This window comes from Suncus etruscus, chromosome 5 (assembly GCF_024139225.1).
Source record: "Suncus etruscus isolate mSunEtr1 chromosome 5, mSunEtr1.pri.cur, whole genome shotgun sequence".
NCBI lineage: Eukaryota > Metazoa > Chordata > Mammalia > Eulipotyphla > Soricidae > Suncus > Suncus etruscus.
The window spans coordinates 75,082,276-75,104,276 of NC_064852.1; the positions used below are offsets into that span (position 1 = coordinate 75,082,276).

General features: G+C 36.8%; 1 protein-coding gene across 8 annotated transcripts in view; it reads left to right on the plus strand.

Annotated features, from left to right (window-relative positions):
• Positions 1-22,001, plus strand: part of PKP4 (plakophilin 4) — a 292,898-nt gene that overhangs the window by 89,279 nt on the left and 181,618 nt on the right. For 6 of the 8 annotated variants that reach the window (XM_049773094.1, XM_049773098.1, XM_049773095.1 and 3 more), the window contains exon 2: positions 15,460-15,596. In XM_049773094.1, the coding sequence (XP_049629051.1) occupies positions 15,465-15,596 (132 nt within the window). In that variant the 5' untranslated portion in view covers positions 15,460-15,464. Of the gene's footprint in view, positions 1-15,459; positions 15,597-21,833; positions 21,852-22,001 lie in introns of those variants that run through there. The other 2 variants (XM_049773100.1, XM_049773102.1) reach the window with 2 other exon arrangements.

Genomic DNA, 22,001 nt, shown 5'->3' on the forward strand with positions numbered 1-22,001 from the left:
AATTCCCTTATAAATTACCATACATCTGAATCCCCATATGTGCTGTGCTACTGATTTCATTAGTCTTTAATCTTTGTTAACTCTAGCATTTGATCTAGCAAACTGATGATAAAAACAAATCTTTTATTTAAACAGCTTGAGGTTTGATATGGCTTATCATCCCCTTAATTGAAAATGATAGAAAACAATAAGCCTGTGGAGGTTTTTGAGCCATCTATTAAGCAAGTTTTAATATAAAAACTTAATATAATTAGTACAATATAGGTTAGCCTTCTCCCACCTGGATCCTTCTGCTGCACCTGGAATATTGTCCTCATTTAACATGCTTTGTGTGACCCTACTTTGAGTACATGGTCTTAATGGCTTGTTTATCTCAAGGTAAATTTTAAATTTGTTTATTTGTCTTGGAGGCCAGGGACTTATTCATTTTTGTAGCTTCCCTAGAAACTCTTTTTCATACTTATAGTAGCAATATATAATCAAATCAATGGAGCTTTAAATTCAACATAAAATGTTTTTAGTCACATAATATTTTGAATAATGTAAGTTAATTCCCCCTTCATTTTTTATATTTACCATTTTATCATTTGTTATTCATTGGTTCCAAATCATCTTGAATCTGACTCAAGAGATTATTTATTTTTTAGTGATGGATTATATTTTTAACTTACTTAAGAAAATGCATCACATAGTAGACATCGTTGATCATAATGCATTTGTTTCCAGATAAGTGAAAGCAGTTATTTTAAAAAAGAATAAATAGGAAAAAAAATAAAATAGAAGAGAATGAAGTAAAAATAAAAAGAAAGAAAAGTACAGTGGCAAGCACATTTGTGAAAATTATTTTATCTTCAATGAAGTCACTGATACAATAACAGAATGTTTAGTAAGCTCTTGTTGTTAGCTGTCCATTTTGTTAAGTTGATGACATCAAACAAATGATGTCCAAAAATTCAAAGCACTATTACTGAAACTATGACTTTTGGAGGCATGTACTCAGTTGCCAGTCCTCCTGGAAGAAGGAAGGCAGGGTGTCTACATCCACTCCAAAATCTGTAATGGTATTAGCCCCAACTGGTATCCTCAAAATTTGGTCAGATTGATGTCCCTGCAGGGAATGTAAAAGGTTAATGATGAGGCAGACTATTGTGGAAAAGGTGATTCTAGGTGATGGAGGCAGAAACCATGTCTTCAGTAGGTTGGGGGCTTGGCCTGTCCTCTTCTCCCATGTTGGCCAGCTTTCAAGCAATGATATTTTTTTAAGATTGTTCATTAAAGGCTTATACTACAAAAGGTTCTATGCAAAGAACAAAAGATATCTGTAATATTAATTTTAAGATTCATTACTGTTTCTTTGTGTACCATATATTTACTGATAATTAGCTTTTTTTTTTTTTTTTTTTGGTGGTTTTTGAGTCACACACAGCAGTGCTCAGGGGTTATTCCTGGCTCCAGGCTCAGAAATTGCTCCTGGCAGGCACTGGGGACCATATGGGACACCGGGATTTGAACCAATGACCTCCTGCATGAAAGGCAACCGCCTTACCTCCATGCTATCTCTCTGGCCCCATAATTAGCTAAATTTAAAATAACTTCTAGGATAACGGGGCCAGAATGATAATTCAAAGGGTAATTTGCTTGCCTTGTATGTAGCTGACTGGATTTGATGCCTTTCATCTTTTTTGGGGGGGGGTTTGGGTTACACCCGGCGGTGCTCAGGGGTTACTCCTGGCTCTCTGCTCAGAAATAGCTCCTGGCAGGCACGGGGAACCATATGGGACACTGGGATTCGAACCAACCACCTTAGGTCCTGGATCGGCTGCTTGCAAGGCAAACACTGCTGTGCTATCTCTCCGGGCCTGCCTTTCATCTTTTATGGTCCCCCTGAAGTGATACTAGAACACCACCTGATGTAACTCAAAACCCTAAATAAATAAATCAATAAATAAGTAAATAAATAAGTAAATAAATAAAATTTGAGGGTAAGAGATGGAAAAAATAATAGATTGTTATTGACTAAGAAGAAAGCATTTAGTCCTAATGAATGTACAGTGGTTAGGGCCTTTACCTCTTTATCTTGCACTTAGCTGACCCAGGCTTGATCCCCAGCATCCCATATGGTCCCCTCAGCACCACTTGGCCTAATTCCTTCATGCAGAGCCAGAAGTAACTCGTCAGTCTCACCAGATGTGGATCCTCCAAACCCTCTTTTCCCCCCACACCAAGAAAAAGTAAGCATTACTGATAATGTAAACAACAACATGCTGCCCCCAAAAATCCCAAGTTTGGGGGGAGGGTAATAAACTATTTAATTTTTAAAACTTCATTTATGCACTGTCTCAGACTTTTTTTTTAACAGCTATGATTTAATATCTCACATTTGTATATCCTTTGTGATTTTTCTGTATGACTTGCTTGAGCACTCTCAGATGAGGACAATCAGCTGGTGACTTGGCCAGGACAGGGCTTTCAAGGTGGCCTGATTTTTATATTCTTAGCTCTTGAAATGAATGTCTGGATCAATCTCTGGGTTGAGTTTGTATTTTTAAGGCATTTTTTTGGGGGGGTAGCCACACTCAGATGTGGACAGGTGTAACTCCTGGCTTCTCTATTCAGGATTCACTCCTTTCAGCCTTGTAGGACAAAAAAGGGGTACACAAAATTGAACGCAGATTGTCCACATGAATGCAAAGGCCTTATCTGCTGTGAGGTTGTTCTGGCTTGTACATGGCTTCTTTCAATCCAAATCTGTTTTTCACAGCCTAATGATCTCAGGGTTTCAAAGAAAGAAACTACAGGCTTTTTAAGATTTTGCTTCTAATATCTTTTATTCTGATTCATCTAAAGCCTTTTGACTTTTATAGAACTGTTGTAATGATTTATAATCATAAAAGTATACAGAAAAAAAAGCTGTTAACAAATACTGCAGAGTACAAGTTTGTCATGGTAAATAAAACAATTTTTATTTATTTTATTTTATGTAGTTTACATTTTATTTATAACAATTTTCAATATGGAACTAGATAAACTATAAACAAATATAATTTTTTAAACAAATATAATTTTAAAAAGATATTTTTCCTTTGAAGTCTTATACGATCTCACTTGCCACATGCCCCACTTATTGTTTTAATTATCTTTATTTAAACACCGTGATTACAAATATGATTGTAGTTGTATGAAAACAGTTATGTAAAGAACACCCCCCTTCACCAGTGCAAGATTCCCACCACCAATTTCCCAGATCTCCTTCCTCCCCACCCCACCCACACCTGTACTCAAGACAGGCTTTCTATTTCTCTCATTCATTCACATTGTTATGATAGTTTTCAGTGTAGTTATTTTTCTAACTGCATTCATCACTATGTGGTGAGCTTCATGTTATGAGCTGCACCTACATGGGAAGATGGGGGGAAATAAGGGTTGGGACTGAGGCAGTAAAAGATTAGAAATGAGCTTTGTAAGGGCAGTATCAAGGTTATAATACATATATAATACACAATACATATATAAACTATATGCATACTATACTATCAATAGGAGATCAAGGAGAAAAAATTTCCAGTGACTGTCCCAACATAAATCAGTGCTAGAACGACCCGCCCTTCTCCCAAAGCTGTAGGGAGAGGTAGGGGGAAAGCCTGATGACCCCTTTAGAGCCCACCTGGACTGGTGCCCAGGGAAGGTCTGGAGTCTAGGGAAAAAGAGAGGGACTGAAGGGGGTCTGCCAAGCATCACAGCTCTCCCCAGCCTAGGAAGGCCTCCGGCATGGGGACTCCCAAACTCCATACCTGAGAAGAACTGGCCTTCAAAATCAAAGGGGAAACCGGAAGCCAGATATCTGCCCGCCCTCCTCCCCATGCACCTTCCCCCTGGAGTATGGAAGGAGGAGGGAAGCCTGAGGACCCCTAAGAATCCACCTAAACCCACTTCTGGCCATCTGAGCCAGCACCCAGGGGGGCTGAAGGGGACGGCTGGGGGCCTGCCAAGCCTCCCAGCTCTCCCCAGGCTAGGGAGAAGGCCTCTGACATGGGGCCTCCCCAAACCCCATACCTGGCAAGAGCTGACCTCCAGAATCGAAGAAAATCGGAAGCCAGATATCTGCCCAAACTCTTCCCCATGCACCACCCCCTGGAGTACAGAGAGAGGGGGGAAGCCTGAGGACCCCTGAGAGTCCACCTGAACCCACTTCTGGCCATCTGAGCTGGCACCCAGGGAAGGCCTGGAGTCAGGATGGCTGGGGGCCTGCCAAGCCTCCCAGCACTCCCCAGGCTAGGGAGAGGGCCTCCGGCATGGGGCCTCCCCAAACCCCATACCTGCATGCCCCACTTATTGTAAGAGTAGACTCTGCTGCACTATGATATTACTAAGAAAAACACAATTTCCTGGACTTACACTGTAAACATTTATTTCTATCAAATGAAATAAGAACACTAACACGGTTTTAATTTATTATTTTTACTTTCTGTTTTGAGGCCATGCTCAGGGGTTACTCCTAGTTCTGCACCTAATAATCACTCCTGGTAGTGCGTAGGGGACCATTTGGAATAATAGGGTTCAAACCTAGGCTGGCCATGTGCCAGGCAAAATCCCTACATACTGTACTATCTCACTTCTCACTAGTCCCTAATTGAAAGTTCTCTCTCTCTCTCTCTCTCTCTCTCTCTCTCTCTCTCTCTCTCTCTCTCTCTCTCTCTCTCTCTCTCTCTCTCTCTCTCTCTCTCTCTCTGTACAATTTTCAATATAAACATCAAGGATGTTCCTTCTACCTATTTCACTTTACTTTTTCTATTTAGGGGACCAGGTTTCCTTGGCTTCTAGGCAGGTGAGGCCTTGTCTGCATGGCACCTTTTGCCTACAGGAAGTGCTTGACCTTTAGAGCATGTGCAAAGTGGCAATTGACCTCTCAACTGAGCTCCCATTCTCCCCTTTCAGAGCCTAGTGAACTGCTGCCTGCTTGCTCTGGAACCTGCAGCTCTAGTGTTTCAAGCAAGCCTCTTCCTCCTTTGTATAATGTCTTTCTCTGACTTTTACCACAAATCTGTATGTAGCCATTATTTTTCTGACTGTTGACTCACTGATGGCATTTAAAAAAATTCTAGTCTGGGTAATTATTTTACATTGAAAAATCCAAATGCTGCTTCCATTATTTCATAGCTTTGTGCCTTGGAAATGAGTGCAAATGTAAACTTATTTCGCCTTTTAATTCAGTCATCTCCCCTCAAGGTTTTATTTCTATTTTCACCCTATTAAATATCTGCATGTTACCAATCTAAAATAAATCCCAAGAACTTCATTTGGTCCCACAAGCTCAGCCAGGTATGAACAGTGAACATTGAGTCACATGCATACAGTCTGTGTGACTCAAAACCAAAATAACAATGGTAATTTTTTTTTTCGGTTTTTGGGTCACACCCAGCAGCGCTCAGGGGTTACTCCTGGCTCTAAACTCAGAAATCGTTCCTGGCAGGCTGGGACCATATGGGATGCCAGGATTTGAATCATCATCCTTCTGCATGCCTTACCTTCATGCTATCTCTCCAGCCCCAATGATAATAATTTTTAAGGGTTTAACCCAACTGCATGTGTTTATCCAGCATAGAATTGTCCTTAGTTTTTATTAGCAATGTTGCAAAGCTATACCTCTTATTACAGGAACCATGTGAATGGTCCATTAAACTATGCAGCACCATCCATGTGGAGTCCTAGGCATGAATTGTATTAACTCTGTATATTAACACTGTATTTTATTTTTAATTTTTTTTTGTAAATGATGTAGTGTGGAGGCATCTTGCTTTATAATGACAACCCCTTTAATTGAAATCAATTTCTTTAAATTCCCTTCCTAGTCAAAATTGTATTTTGTATTTTTCCTGGTTTTACCTCCAGGAATAGTTGAAAAGTGATTGTTACTATTTAAGGTATAAAAACACTATTTTCTTTAAAAATTTGAAATCATTGCACTACTAAGGATCACTTAGTAAGAAAATCTTATGTTTATTACATTATTTGTACTTTTCTCTCTCTCTTTTTTTGTTTGTTTTTGGTTTTTGGAACATTCCCTGGCAGCACTCAGGGGTTACTCCTGATTCTGTGCACAGAAATTGCTCCTGGTAGGCACGGGGACCATATGGGATATCAGATTCGAACCACCATTCATCCAGATCAGCTGCATGCAAGACAAATGCCCTACTGCTGTGCTATCTCTCTAGCCCCTATTTGTACTTTTCTTTCCTGAAAAAGTAACTGTGGAAGATTGCATACAATGTACATTGCATACAATGTATATGCAAGTTAAAAATGTTGGAAAGCAAATATATATATATATATATATATATATATATATATATATATATATCAACTCTGTCCATGTCATGGCAGCATGCCAGATGTTTCTGCCCTAGTAGAAATAACTCTCATTCTGACTGTGGTGACATGGTAGTTGTGTATCTTTAAGTTTACCTAAATGGAATTCTAATGTTCTATAATGACTTGTCTTTTATTCAGTATTATGCTTATTATGAATCATTCTTGTATAGGAATATTCATTTATGTTGTTACCAGTTATTGTTACATGTGCTAACATGCTATTACTTGAATATAACAAAATGTATTTGTTTTACTAATTTTTAGCTTATTTGCTAGTTAAAGCTTTCACAAAAAAAGCTGCCACGATCATACTTAGAGGTCCTTAGTTAGTGTTGATGAGTAAGACAACATAACTACAAAAGGATCCAGGCTGGGGTTTAAGAAACATATACTAGCAGTTTAATGAGATAAATGCAAAACGTGTAGTCCAAAATGATGATTCCTCTCTACACATAACCAACTTAAAATATCTATGGTTGTGGGCCCGGAGAGATAGCACAGCAGCATTTGCCTTGCAAGTAGCCGATCCAGGACCAAAGGCAGTTGGTTCAAATCCCGGTGTCCCATATGGTCCCCCGTGCCTGCCAGCAGCTATTTCTGAGCAGACAGCCAGGAGTAACCCCTGAGCACCGCCGGGTGTGGCCCAAAAACCAAAAAAAAAAAAAAAATATCTATGGTTGTTCTGTAATCTTGCCAAAATTTGGCATTGGTGACTGCCTTGCTATTATGGCAATTGTGTATTGTATATCATTGATGTTTGAATTTTTCTAATTACCAAGGACATTGAGTGCCTTATTAGTGACCATTTGTATTTTTGAAAATTACATCCATACCTTTTGATTATTTTTATTTAAGGTTATTTTGTATTGATCTTTTGAATGTGAAACAATTGTGTAAGTCAAAAACATTTAATTGCTGTACAGAGTCTGTTCTCTAGAATTACGGTTCTGCTTGTCATGCAGCCTCCTCAACAAACTTGCCAGAAAATTTAAATTTTTTTGAAAGGTCTGTCTGATTAGTATGTAACTAAGTGTTTCTAAATTTCATAAACTGTTGAAGGTTTTGGTAATGTTCTTCTAGGATATTTTAAATCTGCAACTGTGAAAAGTTTACCTGATACTCTTAGAATTGTAGAATAAATTTCAATTGGTACTGAAGGTATTTTTTGAGGCATTTTCCTATTTTCTAAGTTCCTCATTCATTTTTTTGTAATATTAGCTTCAGTTTCATTATAAACAAACTAATAGCCTTGACTACACAGAATATTCAATGTTTTTCTGTCTTTATTCTTAGAATAGTACTTAGGTAATAAAACATTATCATCCTATCATTATAGTTTTACTGATTTAAACTTCTACTTTTTTTCTGTACCTTTTATTTTTCTTAATTTCTTACAGACAAGATCAATCTTGAAATTGTCATCAGTTGTCAAAAGATTTTGAATTTCAAAATAAAGTTATGTGTTTTACTGGAAGAAAGAAAAACAACATAATGGAAAGCTAATTTTACTTGCTAGAATGAGACAAAAAGTATACTCAGCAAGGGAGGATAAGAGTAGTAGTGAGTAAACAGAGAAATTTATAGTATTTTTTGATCATTTATTTCAGAAAAATAAACCAAGAAATGATTTTCTGAATTAGTATTATGTATGGTTAAAAAGATTAAAGATGTCATATTTCTGACATTATATTAAACCATAACCTATAGGCAAATCTTTTAGTAATATACCAGAATATATGTATACCCTAGAGCCATGAATAGAAAAATTTCAGTGACTTTCACTATAAAAGTGAGAAACACATAGAGAATAATGCTAACAGTTTCATACACATGAAACATTTCTCTTAGAGAGATTATAGTGAAGAGAGAAAAAAAATTTGTAGCCTTCCCTAAAGAATGTCTATGATTCCAAAGAATTTAATTTAAGAAAATGATAAAGACAGACCTGAACAACTGAAATCTAGTAAATAATGTGGCTATGATAAATTGAGAAAGCACTTCCAGACAGCACTAAGATTTCTAGTATTCATCATTCTCTTAGCAGTGGCTTTGATTCTTAGCCCTCAAGTCATGCCTTTTTATTTAAAAATTTTTATTTATTTGGGGCCCGGAGAGATAGCACAGCGGCGTTTGCTTTGCAAGCAGCTGATCCAGGATCAAAGGTGGTTGGTTCAAATCCTGGTGTCCCATATGGTCCCCCGTGCCTGCCAGGAGCTATTTCTGAGCAGACAGCCAGGAGTAACCCCCGAGCACTGCTGAGTGTGGCCCAAAAACCAAAAACCCAAAAAATAAATAAATAAATAAATAAATTTTTATTTGTTTAAAGAAAATGTATAACATGCTTGACATAATCATAATACATTTGTTTCCAGATAAGTGAAAACAAAGCTATTGAAATGAAATGGAAAAAAATAAAATGAAAGAAAAAAGGAAAGAAAGAAAGGAAGAAAGAATAGAAAAATACAATAGCAAGTTTATTTGTGAAAATTATTGTATCACCAATGAAGTCAATAATGCAATAATGAGAAGATTCAGTAAATTGTTATATGTACAGTCTGTTAAATCGGGGTGTTGCTTAGGGATGACAGCATCAAACAAATGAAGTTGTTCAGAAATTCGAGCTTTGATACTATTAATTTCAGGGGCATATACTCAGCTGCAGGGCTTCCTGGAAGAAGGCTTAATTTGAACATGGCAACCCCACTTGTAGGCATGGCTACAGCTGCAGGGTTTCCAGGAAGAAGGGAGATACAGGGGAAGATGCATGCTTGCTCCAAATAAAAGTTGGTGATTTCTGCCCAATACCTGGCATTCCTGAAGTGTGGTCATATCGGTGTCCCACAGGGAATCTTAGAAGGTCAGTGATGAGGCAGGCCATCTGAGAACTGGTAATTCTGGTGGTGGAGGCAGCAAGCATAACATTGGCAAGTTGGTGGCTTTGCCCACATTCTCCTCCTGAGATAGCCAGCTTTGTGCTGCTTGGGCCGATATACCCATGATTTTTTTTTTTATTATTATTATGGCTGTTTACATTTTTGTTTTTGTTTTTGTTTTTTGGGCCACACCCGGCGGTGCTCAGGGGTTATTCCTGGCTGTCTGTTTAGAAATAGCTCCTAGCAAGCATGGGGGGACCATATGGGACACCGGGATTCGAACCAACCACCTTAGGTCCTGGGTCGGCTACTTGCAAGGCAAACGCTTCTGTGCTATTTCTCCGGGCCCTACATCTTGTTTTTAGAAAAGTGTGAGCTTATGGAGCTGGCCTGGTTTGAACATGGTGACTGCATTTGTGGGCCTGATTACAGCTCATGATGCCTTTTTATACAAAGCAATATAATATGAGACGACTCTGGAAAGTCCTAAGCAACACTGTTCTCTGTAAAATTTGACTTAACTTAGTTCAAAATTCAGAAGCTCTTTTTTGTTTGTTTTTGTTTTTGGGTCACATCCGGCAGCGCTTAAGGGTTACTCCTGGCTCTACGCTCAGAAATCGCTCCTGGCAGGCTTAGGGTACCATATTGGATGTCAGGGTTCGAACATACAAGGAATGTTCTATATGCATGGCAAATGCCCTATCTCCGTGCTATCTCTCCAGCCCCCGGAAGCATTTTTTTTTTAAACCAATTCTAGCCTCCTCCCATGTGGGGTCACTTGTATGCCATTCTTGCTACTTGATACTTTTATATCATCTTTAAAGCAATCAGTTATTGAAGTTTTGGACATTTCACTTTTAGCTCCCCCCAGAAAAGACTTATCCGAGCTTGTCTTGTGTATCAAAGCTTTAGTTTTCATTAAAACGAATGTAGCAGTTTACTAAACTTAATTCAGAAAATAAAGCGAAATAATATATATACGAATTGCAACTGTGGCACAACTTTGTTTTTGTTCTTTTCTGGGTGTCTGAAAATAATGGCCTATACATTCTAATCCTTATTTGTTCATTGATGTCTGAGGGACACAGGCTTCTACTTGCCTTTGTAACCTTCTTACTGTCAAACTCCCTCTTCTGGTTTAGGTAACTGTTTTGTATCCCCACTAAGCTTTGAGCTAAGATGCACAAGATGCCAATCATTACATGTATATTCTGTGCTTGGATATTCACCAAATTCCTGAATGTATATGCTCACACACATATCGTTCATGCTCTTTTGAATGAATATACATTTGTTTCCTTTCTTATTAATGTGCTACCCATCACTGGAAGTGAATATTTCCAAAGAAACTTGAGAGACACTAACTTGTTAGCCAATTTCTATCATCTTAAAATTAGTATCAATAAAGATTAAATTCACCATATTTTTTGGGGGGTAACAATTTCTCATTAATGATGTACCCATTCTACTTTTCAGCTTAAAAGCTTCTAACTAAATAATTTATCCATCCAGTTTGCTGCTGAGTTGACCCAAACTTAAGACCCTATACTTACACCAGGTGTTTTCAGCTCATTAGAGGCAGGTCATTGCTTCAGTCAGCATAAGCAGTGTTTTAGTATTTATTTTTTTTTAATCTTGTAAATTCCCCATTTTTAGTCATTGAAGAGCTTGAGTCTGCTGATATATTGTTTGCACAACAGTTCAAGATTCCAGTTACAATTGGACTAGATCAGGATTCTGACTTTGTCCTGGAAATCTTTATAAATTAACACATTTGCTGAGCTGTTGTACATTGTTGGTGTCAGCATTTGCCCTTCTGCTGGTTTCATTTCTGTGCTGATTATCATCTGGGACTTTTAGCATCATGCATGCCTCATTGGAATCTACACACACTGCACTTCACTTGGTTATACTGCCAAAGCCAGATTAGACTAGTTGGACATGACTTTGTGTTTCCCTTTTTGTTTCTCACAGATCATCTCTTGGATAATATCTTTATAAGTATCTCACCTAAGAACTCTGTCTAGCTCTCTAGTTTGTGACATGAACAGAATATACTTTCCAGAAACAGCAGTGGCATTTTCTTGCTTCCAGTTCTTTTCTATGATTCTCAAAGAATCTCAGCCCTCAAAATGGTTCAGCAACCTATTTGTAAATTTTCTAGGTCCCATTATGTGGTTATCTAAATCGGTCAAATTGAGTTGAGGTCATTGAAGGAAACACTGACCTAATTTCTCATAGCCTTGCTATAAAATTGCTTGTTACCTTTTTCCTTATTGATGGAGAGAAATTGCATTCTTGGACTCTAGTTTTAATTAGCATAGCTCCTTCCACCTCTTTAAGGTGGTATAAGAATCACAGGAAAATGGACAGAGAGGGGTTAATCACTTGATAATATTGTGATATTTCTCCTCTGCTCCATGTTGGCTGCAGTGTTTGGGGACTGTTGGTGAGAGGAGGGGTAGAAATGTGTCTTCCCTTCTCAGTTTTGCATGGCCCTTGAGCATCTTCCTTTATCCCATAAGTGAAAACATAGATTGCCTAAGACAATCTTTGAAGAATCAGAATAAAATCATTATTTCTACCTCTGTAAGGAAATTTCCTCTTCTATTTAGTGTAAGTTTCTCTTATTAAAACACACTCATAAGAACTTTTTCCTATCAACTTTAGTATTGTTAGTCCATTACTTTCAAGTTGCTATTGCTTGCCATATTTTGCATCTTCACCTAGGATGAGCTATCACTAGACAGTGACCCTACCTTATTCCTGCATTCTCTTAGCATTCCTTATAGCATGTAAGCAGACTAGTGCTCAGAAAAATATCTTCTGACTTATTGATGGAGGAGTCAGTCATCAGAATAAAAGGAAAATTCTATGGTGTGCTTAATGGTGATGTTTTATAGTAACAGTATAATTCTACATTTTTTCTTAAATAGTAAGACTCGTTATTTATAGTAAGAAATTAATTTCTTCCCTCTTATCATTTCTAGTTCATTTTTCTAAACTTCTCATTTGCTTAATTTTTTTTCATATTAGTTATATCATGATGTTATACTTTTGATATTTTCGATTCTTGGCAATATTTGTATCACTGTTGCATAGTTTTTGTTCTTTGCAACTATCTGCTTATTTTGTGTGTTTTTAGCAGTGTACAATACTTCGCTTTAAAGGCTAACCTGGAATCTTCCTGTGGCAATTTTTATTTTATAGAATTCATATTCATAGTGAGTGCTTGGTAAATAGGGAGATGGGTTGGTTACTTCATCCAATTTTATTATTTTAAGATACTTTATGCATCTCAGTGTAGCACACTACACATTCTAAAAGATAAATTTTGCCATAAAACCATTTATTTCATTGTGCTATATAATTTATAAGGCTATATAAAATATTGTAAGAATGGGCTTGTTCTTCTAAGTCAAAAGAATAGAACTCAGTAAATTTGTTTTTAATTCAAAGACTCTTTGATTTTGATACTAGACCTCATACACAAATTTGAGATTTTTCCTGTATCCCATGCCTGAAGATTCACCTGAAGCTTTGGGCTTATAGAGTGATACATGGTAGCTGTAGGCGTAAGGATCTTTAGGAAGCTGGACTGGGGATTGGAGAAAATACATAAACTCCTCAAAGAAATCTCTAGTTCCTCCTAGAATAAAGCAGCTTTATTATATATAGCTAGAATATGTAATATAATATAATATAATATACAAAATAATATTATTATTATATTAAGCTAGAGTATAGCTAAAATAAAAAACTGTTGGAGATACTTAGGAATCCAGTCCTATCCTCTTAATGTGGAAGTTTGGAAAGTAAGAAGTAAAAGGAAGGCTCAGTTCATTTGTATTATGTATCTTCACTTGTCTTACAGATTATGATTTTGAATTTTTATTTTGGAAATAAACAGCAATGAGGGAATGGTGAGGAAAATATCCTCAGAACATACTATACACTTTAACATTATAAACACTAATTAAAAAATAAGGACACACTATTAATATTTTTTTATTGTGGTAACATTGGCTTATAAGAGCATAAATGTGACCATGTTTCCATACCATGTCTACCACTTGGTGATTTTAAATTTTGAGGAAATGGTGAAGAAAAATATCTTTAGATCATATTATAAATTTTAATATTGTAAACAGTGATTAAAAAACAAAGACATACAATATTAATTTTTATTGAGCTTACATTAGTGTATAAGGGTATAAATGTGACCATGTTGCCATACCATGTCCACCATTAGAATTCTTCAACTATAGTTAAGTCCATTGGACTCCTTAGGCCCATTCTCTTTGCTCAACAATAGAGTGATTTTTTTTTTAGGAGGAAATTATGAAAACTCTTAAGAGCACAATGTCTGGTCTTAGAATTCTTACATAGGCTTACAGTGTAAAACATTGAACAAATAAGGTCTCCTGGGTAGCCTCGTACTTGATGAGAGTTGCTCTACTGGAATCAGACATTGACAATCTAGGCCAAACCACCCAAAGATCTCACTTCTATGCAGAGTATTAAGAAGCACAGCAAGAAATCGGACAGTCCCTATGGAAGCAATCCTGACATATGATCAATAATAGTACGCTGATCTGAGGGTGCTGGTGTGAATCGATCATGAAGGGTGGAATTGGGTAGACCTCAGGCTAATGGAGGGCATGATACTAATACTAATATTGTAGAAATAAAGAAACAACAAGAAAAAATATGTTCTTCCTTTGCTCATTTATTTAGTAAGCATTAACTATACACTGAATTAGCAGTGAGAACGTGCTCAGTGGGGACAGAATGTCAAGTAAACAAGTTATTAAAATAGGAAATGGAAATTTGATATGGGCATCTTTCTTTTTTTTATTTTTTAATTTGTAACCTGTCCATTCTAGATAAGTTAGTCTGGCAACAAATGCACCATTCTCAGTATGTGCTGTCTTATCTTCTGCAAAGAATCCATCCTCCTACTTAATTTTGTACCTGAAATATATTCTACACACCTGGCAGCGCTCAGGGGTTACTATTGGCTTTGCGCTCAGAAGTTGCTCCTGGCAGGCTCAGGGAACCATATGGGATACTGGGATTTGAACCAGGGTCAATCATGTGTTGGACTCGTGCAAGGCAAATGCCTTACTGCTGTGCTATCACTCCGACCCCCATTGCTAATGCTTAGGCCTGGATAGTTAGATTTCTGAAAGGAAAGTAAATGGGCACTAAAGATAACTTTATTGCTACTTATTAGTGACTCTTGATGTTTCTTTTAATATTTTCTTTTTTTCCCCCTTTTTTTTCTTAGTAGCCCACCCCAGGGAGGGGATGGGGAAAGAGGGGGGAGAGAAAAGGAGAGAGAGGGAGGGAGGGAGGGGGAGAGAGAAAGAGGGGGGGGAGAGAGAGGGGAGAGAGAGAGAGGGGAGAGAGAGAGAGAGAGAGAGAGAGAGAGAGAGAGAGAGAGAGAGAGAGAGAGAGAGAGAGAGAGAGAGACGCCAGCCTCTGAGTAGGGCAGGAGAAAATGGGAAAGTCCTTTTTAATATTTTCAAAGTTTCCTTTTATCTTAACCCCCACTCCTTTTAATTTGGGGCCATATGCAGCAATGCTTGGGGTTACTACTCAAGAATTACACTCAAGAATTACTCTTGGCAGTGCTGGGGAATCATATAGGATGCTGGGCATTGAACATGGGTCAGCCACATGCAAGACAAGTGTCTGCCTACTGCACTCTCTTCAGCCTCATAGTCCACCCCCCCCTTTTAATCACATGAACCCTCTTCTATAATCAGGTAAAGCATTGCTACTTTTGTCAATGTCTTCCTGAGCATATAATTCTTTGAAAACAGACCCTTAAAGCAAGCTATAGTATTTTGTTTCATAAAATAATCATTATTTGTTTGGAGAATATTAGTTTAATAAGTTTCCAATTTTACAATTTAGCATATTTTTAATTAAATGCCTTCCTTCCCTTTCAATTATTTTATGCTATTTCTACTCCAATTTTGTTAAGAAGTATTTATTGTCATTATTTCACTACTGCATTTTAGTATTTGGTGCTATTAACCATACTTTTGGCCTTATCTATCAAAAGCTATCAAATGACTCTTAAGTTTTTGTTAGCATCATGTTGTAGACTATAGTAGTTCCTATGACACATTTGCAGTGCCTTTGTACCTGCCCGTTCCTGCTCAGGAGCCCTTGAGATAATATTATCTGTCTACCTTCCTGATTGCAGGAGGAATGCCAGCTCCTGAGCAGGCTGTACTGGTGGAAGAAGGTAAACCACAGACCCTCCAGGACGCTGCATCCACTGGCCCAGGCATGGAACCTGAGACTACAGCCACCACTATTCTAGCTTCTGTCAAGGAGCAGGTACATACTTTAACTGAAATTTATAATTAATAATTTCTTTGGAAGTCTTTTAAATTTGTCTAACATCCTTGACGCCTTCACGTTTTCTAATTATAAGGTGTTTACATCCCTGAGTACATTGGGATGACTGGCATGTAGAGCCGCTCCAGGTGCCAGTCTGAATCGGAACATGCAGGATACTTGTGCGTCTGCAAGTAAGGACAACATTGATGGTGATTGGTGTCTGTCTCCCACATTGCAGAGTGTGTGCATGCACGCAAAAAGCTTTGTGAAACACATTTCCCACTATTAGGGCAATGGCGGCTTGAGGCTTGTTCTATATGTAGCTGTGTTGACTATTTTAACACATAGGGTTGTCTGTGGATTTGGGGTAAAAACAATATTTGTTGTGTTTGTCTGAATCAAAGTATATTCATTTCATTAGCTAATGTTCTAAAATTCGTGAAAGTGTGCAAGTTTGCTTCACTGTCATGTTTATGTTGATTCTTAAGGTTCTTAATACCATTTATCCTTTAAATCCAAGTAATTTTCAAAATGAGATCTATCTGTTGTGCTTTAAGAAATTTGAGTTTTTAAATTTGTTTTCTTGAGATTTAAAAGCTTAATGTGCTGGTTGCAAATATGAAGCTCCAGATATAATTTTCATTTCTGCTCCTCCTCCCACCTTTACCCCCAAAGAAAACAAAGTGAATGCTTTCCTGAAGGTTATTCTGGTAGAGGTAATCTCCTACTAATTTTTTTAATCTTATAATTGGACTGCTGTGGTTTTTTTTCCCTCAAGAAATTTAGACGGTATATTTTTGCTGATATATTCTTTAGGAATCCATTTCAACTTTTTTTTTTGAAGTTTCAATAAAGTTTACCATTTTAAGTGATGAGTGTTGATAAAAGATTAATGGACTATTTAATACTGTGTTATTTTTAGTGTTTGATTTAACTGGAAGCTAGGTATGTGGATTAAAAAACGTTCCAAAACTAAGGCATATGTCAACATTTCTGATATGTCTTCAAAACACAGTGATGTCACAAATTATTAGGTGGCAAAGTGTCAAGATATTTTCCATTCCTCTCTGAAATTGGAAGTTTCAAAACATTCTATCAATGATGAACTTGAGAGGAAATGAGAATATTAGGTCACTTCAGTTTTTACTTTTAATTAGCTTCCATTTTCAGAGAAGAAGGACCATTTGCTTATAACTCCTTAATGCTGTCAAGTTTTAACCCAAGAAACTGGGAATGTGCCTCAGTGGTAAGGTATTTACATGTATGAGATCTGGGTTTGATCCCTCAGCATTTACACACACATGTGTGTGCATATGAATTGACACAATATGTCTCGAGGAGCTAATATATTATAAAATGAGAAAGTCCTGGTTTATTTGGGTTGGATCCTAACTGCATTTTGCTGAAATATTGCACATTTATCAAAGTGTATAGAATTAACTTAAATATAGAAATAGAAAATATAGTAAGTGGACCTTTACATTTGTACAGTGAGATCAGGTAAACTCTGCCTGTGGGAAGAAATTGGGAAATCTATCATGATTATGGTACCATAATTCATTGAAGGCCTCAGGTAATGCCACAATTTTATTATTTGGCCTTTATACTCTAAGTGACGTTTTGTAGATGATAAGATAGGTTCAGTTTCTAAGGTAGCTAAAAACCAGACATTTTATTTATCTGAAGATTTATTTTATTTTAATGAGACACTGCATTTGCTTCCATTCTTGTTCTAATATTCAGAATCATCTGAATTTATTAGAAAAATTATAATTTTAATCCTAATTTCTCTCAAAATTGTCAGTGTCTAAAGAGATTACAGGGACAGGGCACTTGTCTTGTATGCCACCAACTCCAGCACTGCATGATCCTCCAAGCACTGCTAGAAATGATCCCTGAACAGAGATGAGTAAGCCTTCATACCACCTCTTCCCGCCAAAGGAAAAATTGTGCTAGTACTCAGTACTCAGTATCTTATTTAATATGACATTTTTTCTATCCTTGTTGTAAGGTACTCTCGTGAGATGCTGTAATTTTCATTGTTGGATTATAATTTTTTTGTTGTTGTTGTTGGTTTTTGGTTTTTGGGCCACACCCGGCATTGCTCAGGGGTTACTCCTGGCTGTCTGCTCAGAAATAGCTCCTGGCAGGCACGGGGGACCATATGGGACACTGGGATTCGAACCAACCACCTTTAGTCCTGGATCGGCTGCTTGCAAGGCAAACGCCGCTGTGCTATCTCTCCAGGCCCCGGATTATAATTTTTTTAACTTTTCTGAAATTGATCAATTTTTATTATCTGCCTAGACATGGAAAAGTTATGTAGTAGTTGGAAAGTTAATTTCTCTTTACCTTATATATTTTATTTTACATTACTCATTAAAATCTGACATGTTTTATTGTTTTTGTTTTTGTTTTTGGGCCACACCCAGCAGTGCTCAGGGGTTACTCCTGGCTGGCTTCTCAGAAATAGCTCCTGGCAGGCACGGGGGGGGGACCATATGGGACACCGGGATTCGAACCAATTACCTTAGGTCCTGGATCAGCTGCTTGCAAGGCAAACGCCGCTGTGCTATCTCTCCAGGCCCTAAAATCTGACGTTTTTAGTCATATTAGTTTTTGATTATCCCCTTGGGCCAAAACCTTTTTTATCAAGAGTTATCATTTCTTGAAAATGCAATAATTGAAAAAATAACACCCTTAGGGCCTCAGTTTCTCATCTGTAAGTTGGAGGTATTTACCATTATTGGTCATATTAAATTAATCAATGTAAAATGCTTACAAAATAACTGTCAATTTATAAATGCTCATAGCTAGGAAAAAAGTCTGTTAGGCAGTGTTGGTCACTTTTATTATAGATAAAGATTCATTGGACCTTTTTTATACATTGATATATAGAAAAATTACCTGAATGTTGAATAATCTGTATCTGAGTTCAGTACCAAGTGTGATTTCATGGAACTTGCTTAAGAATGCCTTTACCATACATCTGAACTTAGAGATGAAATGTCTGGTTTTTTCAGAATAAACACATCCTAATCACTAAACAGCCTCATAATACTCTATTCAGTCATGTTAAATAATAGAAAAGTAAAAGCAAGCATTCAATAGTAGTCTTATTGATAAATGATCACTCTGCTAGTATCAGAAAAATAGGTACCAGGGCCAGTGTAATATAATACAGTGGGTAGGGCACTTACCTTATATGCAACTAAATCAGGTTTGATCCTTGGTTTCCCAGGAGTGATCCCTGGGCACAGATTCAGGAGTAAGCTCTTTGAACTGCCAAGTCTGTTCCCAAAACTAAAAAATAAAATGAAAAGATAAATACCTAGCAGTTATTCTGCTCTATCAGTTTAGTGTTTCTCAACCAAAACTCATATCCTGAATGCCACAGGTGAAAATTGTGTAAATGAGGGGACCATGGTCAAGACTAGGGAACCAATCTATAGAGGTTTTGAGGGCCACAAGAAGGAAACAAGGTCAGAAGAGGGTCAGAAAACAGTTTGAGAACCACTGTACATGACTGTACTTAAGATCTTCTAGTGACAAAAAGGCTTCCTATTCATTGTCAAATACTGCGATTGACATTCTTTTATAAAGTGATGACCTTCCACATTAATGTCATTATTCACTTTCACAGTAGTATCAGATTAATGTGTATCCATGCCAATAAAGAAAATCTTTTCCCTGTAGCACATAGAAATAAAGAAGCTACTTTGCTGAAGCTGTATTCAACAGCCTTGAGTGAAAGCTGCCTTACCTTTGTTAGAACTGTAAGGCTGGTCTGATTCGCCTCTTTGTTTCTTTCAATTCTATAATTGGTTAGTAAGGATAGATTCATTTTATACATTATTTTACATACATGTTATATAGCTTTTTATATCTTAAGTACATAAGTCTTGCAATAAATGATTGGAAGAGACAGGTTGACTAATGCTATCAGATAACTTTGTCACCAAGTGGGTATTTTCTGAAGATAATGGGATTTATAGTGTTATTCATACAACCTTTATTAAGCAAGAAAGTCTAGTAGACACTAGATAGTGTCTAGTAAATGATCTACCCAGTTGTACATTCTTGTCCCAAAGATAATTTAAATTATATTCCTATTGCTTTAGAAAGAAAATGCACTTTGTAAGTGGTGCAAACTAAATATACTTTTAAGTTGTTGGTGAAACAATGACATGAGTATCACTCAGTTTAATCTCCTATTTCTTCAACCTGGCTGGAAATTAAGTGTAGGGGATAAAAGGAATGTAGTTATCTTGGTGATACCCTCTAGTTTAATGTGAATTGATAAATATTAGAGGAGTAGTTTTTAGGAAAGCACCTTGTTTTAAGATATATAAATACTAAATCCTTGGGAATAATGAAGTAATATGATCTTTGGACCTATATCTGAAATTAAAGGGAATGCCAATTAGAACTTAAGCCATTAATAAGCTGTTATCGGATCATCATTTGGCAGATTCTACCAGTCAGTTCCACATTTTATGAGATTCTAGGAGTCAAGATGAATACGGATATTAAAAAGGAAAAAGTTCTTTTGTATCGTCTAGTGTCTACCTTAACATTGTAAATAAAGCAAAATAAATAAAGTGTAGGGTCCTGTCTCCATGTGAAGTGGATTACATCTTTATCCTTGAGGTAATCTTTAAGATGTTGAGGAATTAAAATTTGATAGACATTGACTGTTTGGCTGCCATCTTCTTGGAATTTTAGATGTGCTCACGTGTTTATTTGAATAGACACAAGGAAGCACTGAGCCAATGATCATGTACAGTCTATTATTTGTTTAAAATGTGTTGTAGTTTTGTCACTGAAAGGATGTGATCATATCATGTCATATCATGTGTTACATGATATGACCAATCATGTGTTAACAGGTACAATATATAGCTTTGTATGGGGTTAGAGCTAATTTGTGGTCTGTGAAAGTCATGTATTTAAGATTATTTTACTCTTTCATCTCCCAGCTTAAAGTTGCTTGAATAATTAAAATCTCATTTAAACTAGACTACTCCTCAGTCATTTTTAACTTTCGTTTGTTATTCTCCCAAAAGCCTCCCATATGCCTCTTTTTTGGTTTATGATTTGTGAAGTTGGGAATTCAGCTAGAGTCAATTCAGATAGCATAAAATGGTTAGAATAAATTTAATAAAACATGCTAATTTTATGTTTTACTCTTAACTCTAAGGAAACTGTGTGTCCTTTTTTAAATCTTTGATGAGTGAGAATTGTATTGTTCTTTACCTAGGAGGCATTCAATGAGAATATCACCTTTCATGTAATATTTTTGGGAAAATAGAATTCTACTTTTGATATTTATGTCAACTTAGTGATACTTAAATATCAAAGATTTAAATGAGAGTCATTGGATATCCCTCATTTTTAGAGATAAAAATAAGGAAATTTGGAGCCCAACTGTGATCTATTGATATTACTTCATATTTTTCATGGACATGTTAGCTTTAATGATTACACACCCTTCCTGTATGGCAGAATGCCCAGAACTGAAAAAATTCCAGTATAATTATTTACTTTAATCCTCTGAAACTGAAACAACTCAACTGTTATGCACCTGCCTTTTCAACTTCCTTTTATTTGACTCTTTAATTTATTTACATTAAAATAATTCTTTCAGGGTCCGGAGTGATCATACAGCAGTAGGGCATTTGCCTTGCACGCAGCCAACCTAGGGACAAACCTAGGTTCATTCCCTGACATTCCATGGTTTCTCAATTCTGCCAGAAGTGATTTCTGAGAGCAGAACCAGGAGTAAACTCTGAATGCTGCTGTGTGTGGCTCTACCCCTACTCCCCAAATAATACTTCAGATTAGTAGTATATAGCAAGTAGGGCAATTGCCTTGTATGAGGCCATCTGACTTCAATTCCTGGCATCCTATATAGTCCTCCTAGCCTGCCAGAAGTAGTTTCTGAGCACAGATCCAGGAGTAAACCCCTGAGCACTGCTGGTATGCCCCACCCCCGAAAAATATTTTTCAAATACACCTCAGCCACATGCAGAGGACAGAATTTCTATTTCAGCTATAAACAAGCCTAGATTGGATCATTCACCATAGTTTAGCTCAGGTTATAAGCATTATAATGTAAGTGCACTGCATAGAACTTTACAGTTTTTTTTTATTGGCAACTTAGTGTTTTTCCTCAGGTACGGATTATTCCCATTATTATTGTGTAACATATAGAGAAGCCTTCTGTACCTGAACTGTATCACCACTTACAAGGTAAGATTGTATCTTTTCTTAGTAAATTCTGTGTTTGTGAATTTGGTAGCCTTAGTACTTTGATATTATAACAATGAGATTTAAATAGAAAAATCTTGTCAGGCTATTTAATCTTAATTCCAGAATTCTGAATCCTGGTTCTTGGTGCTC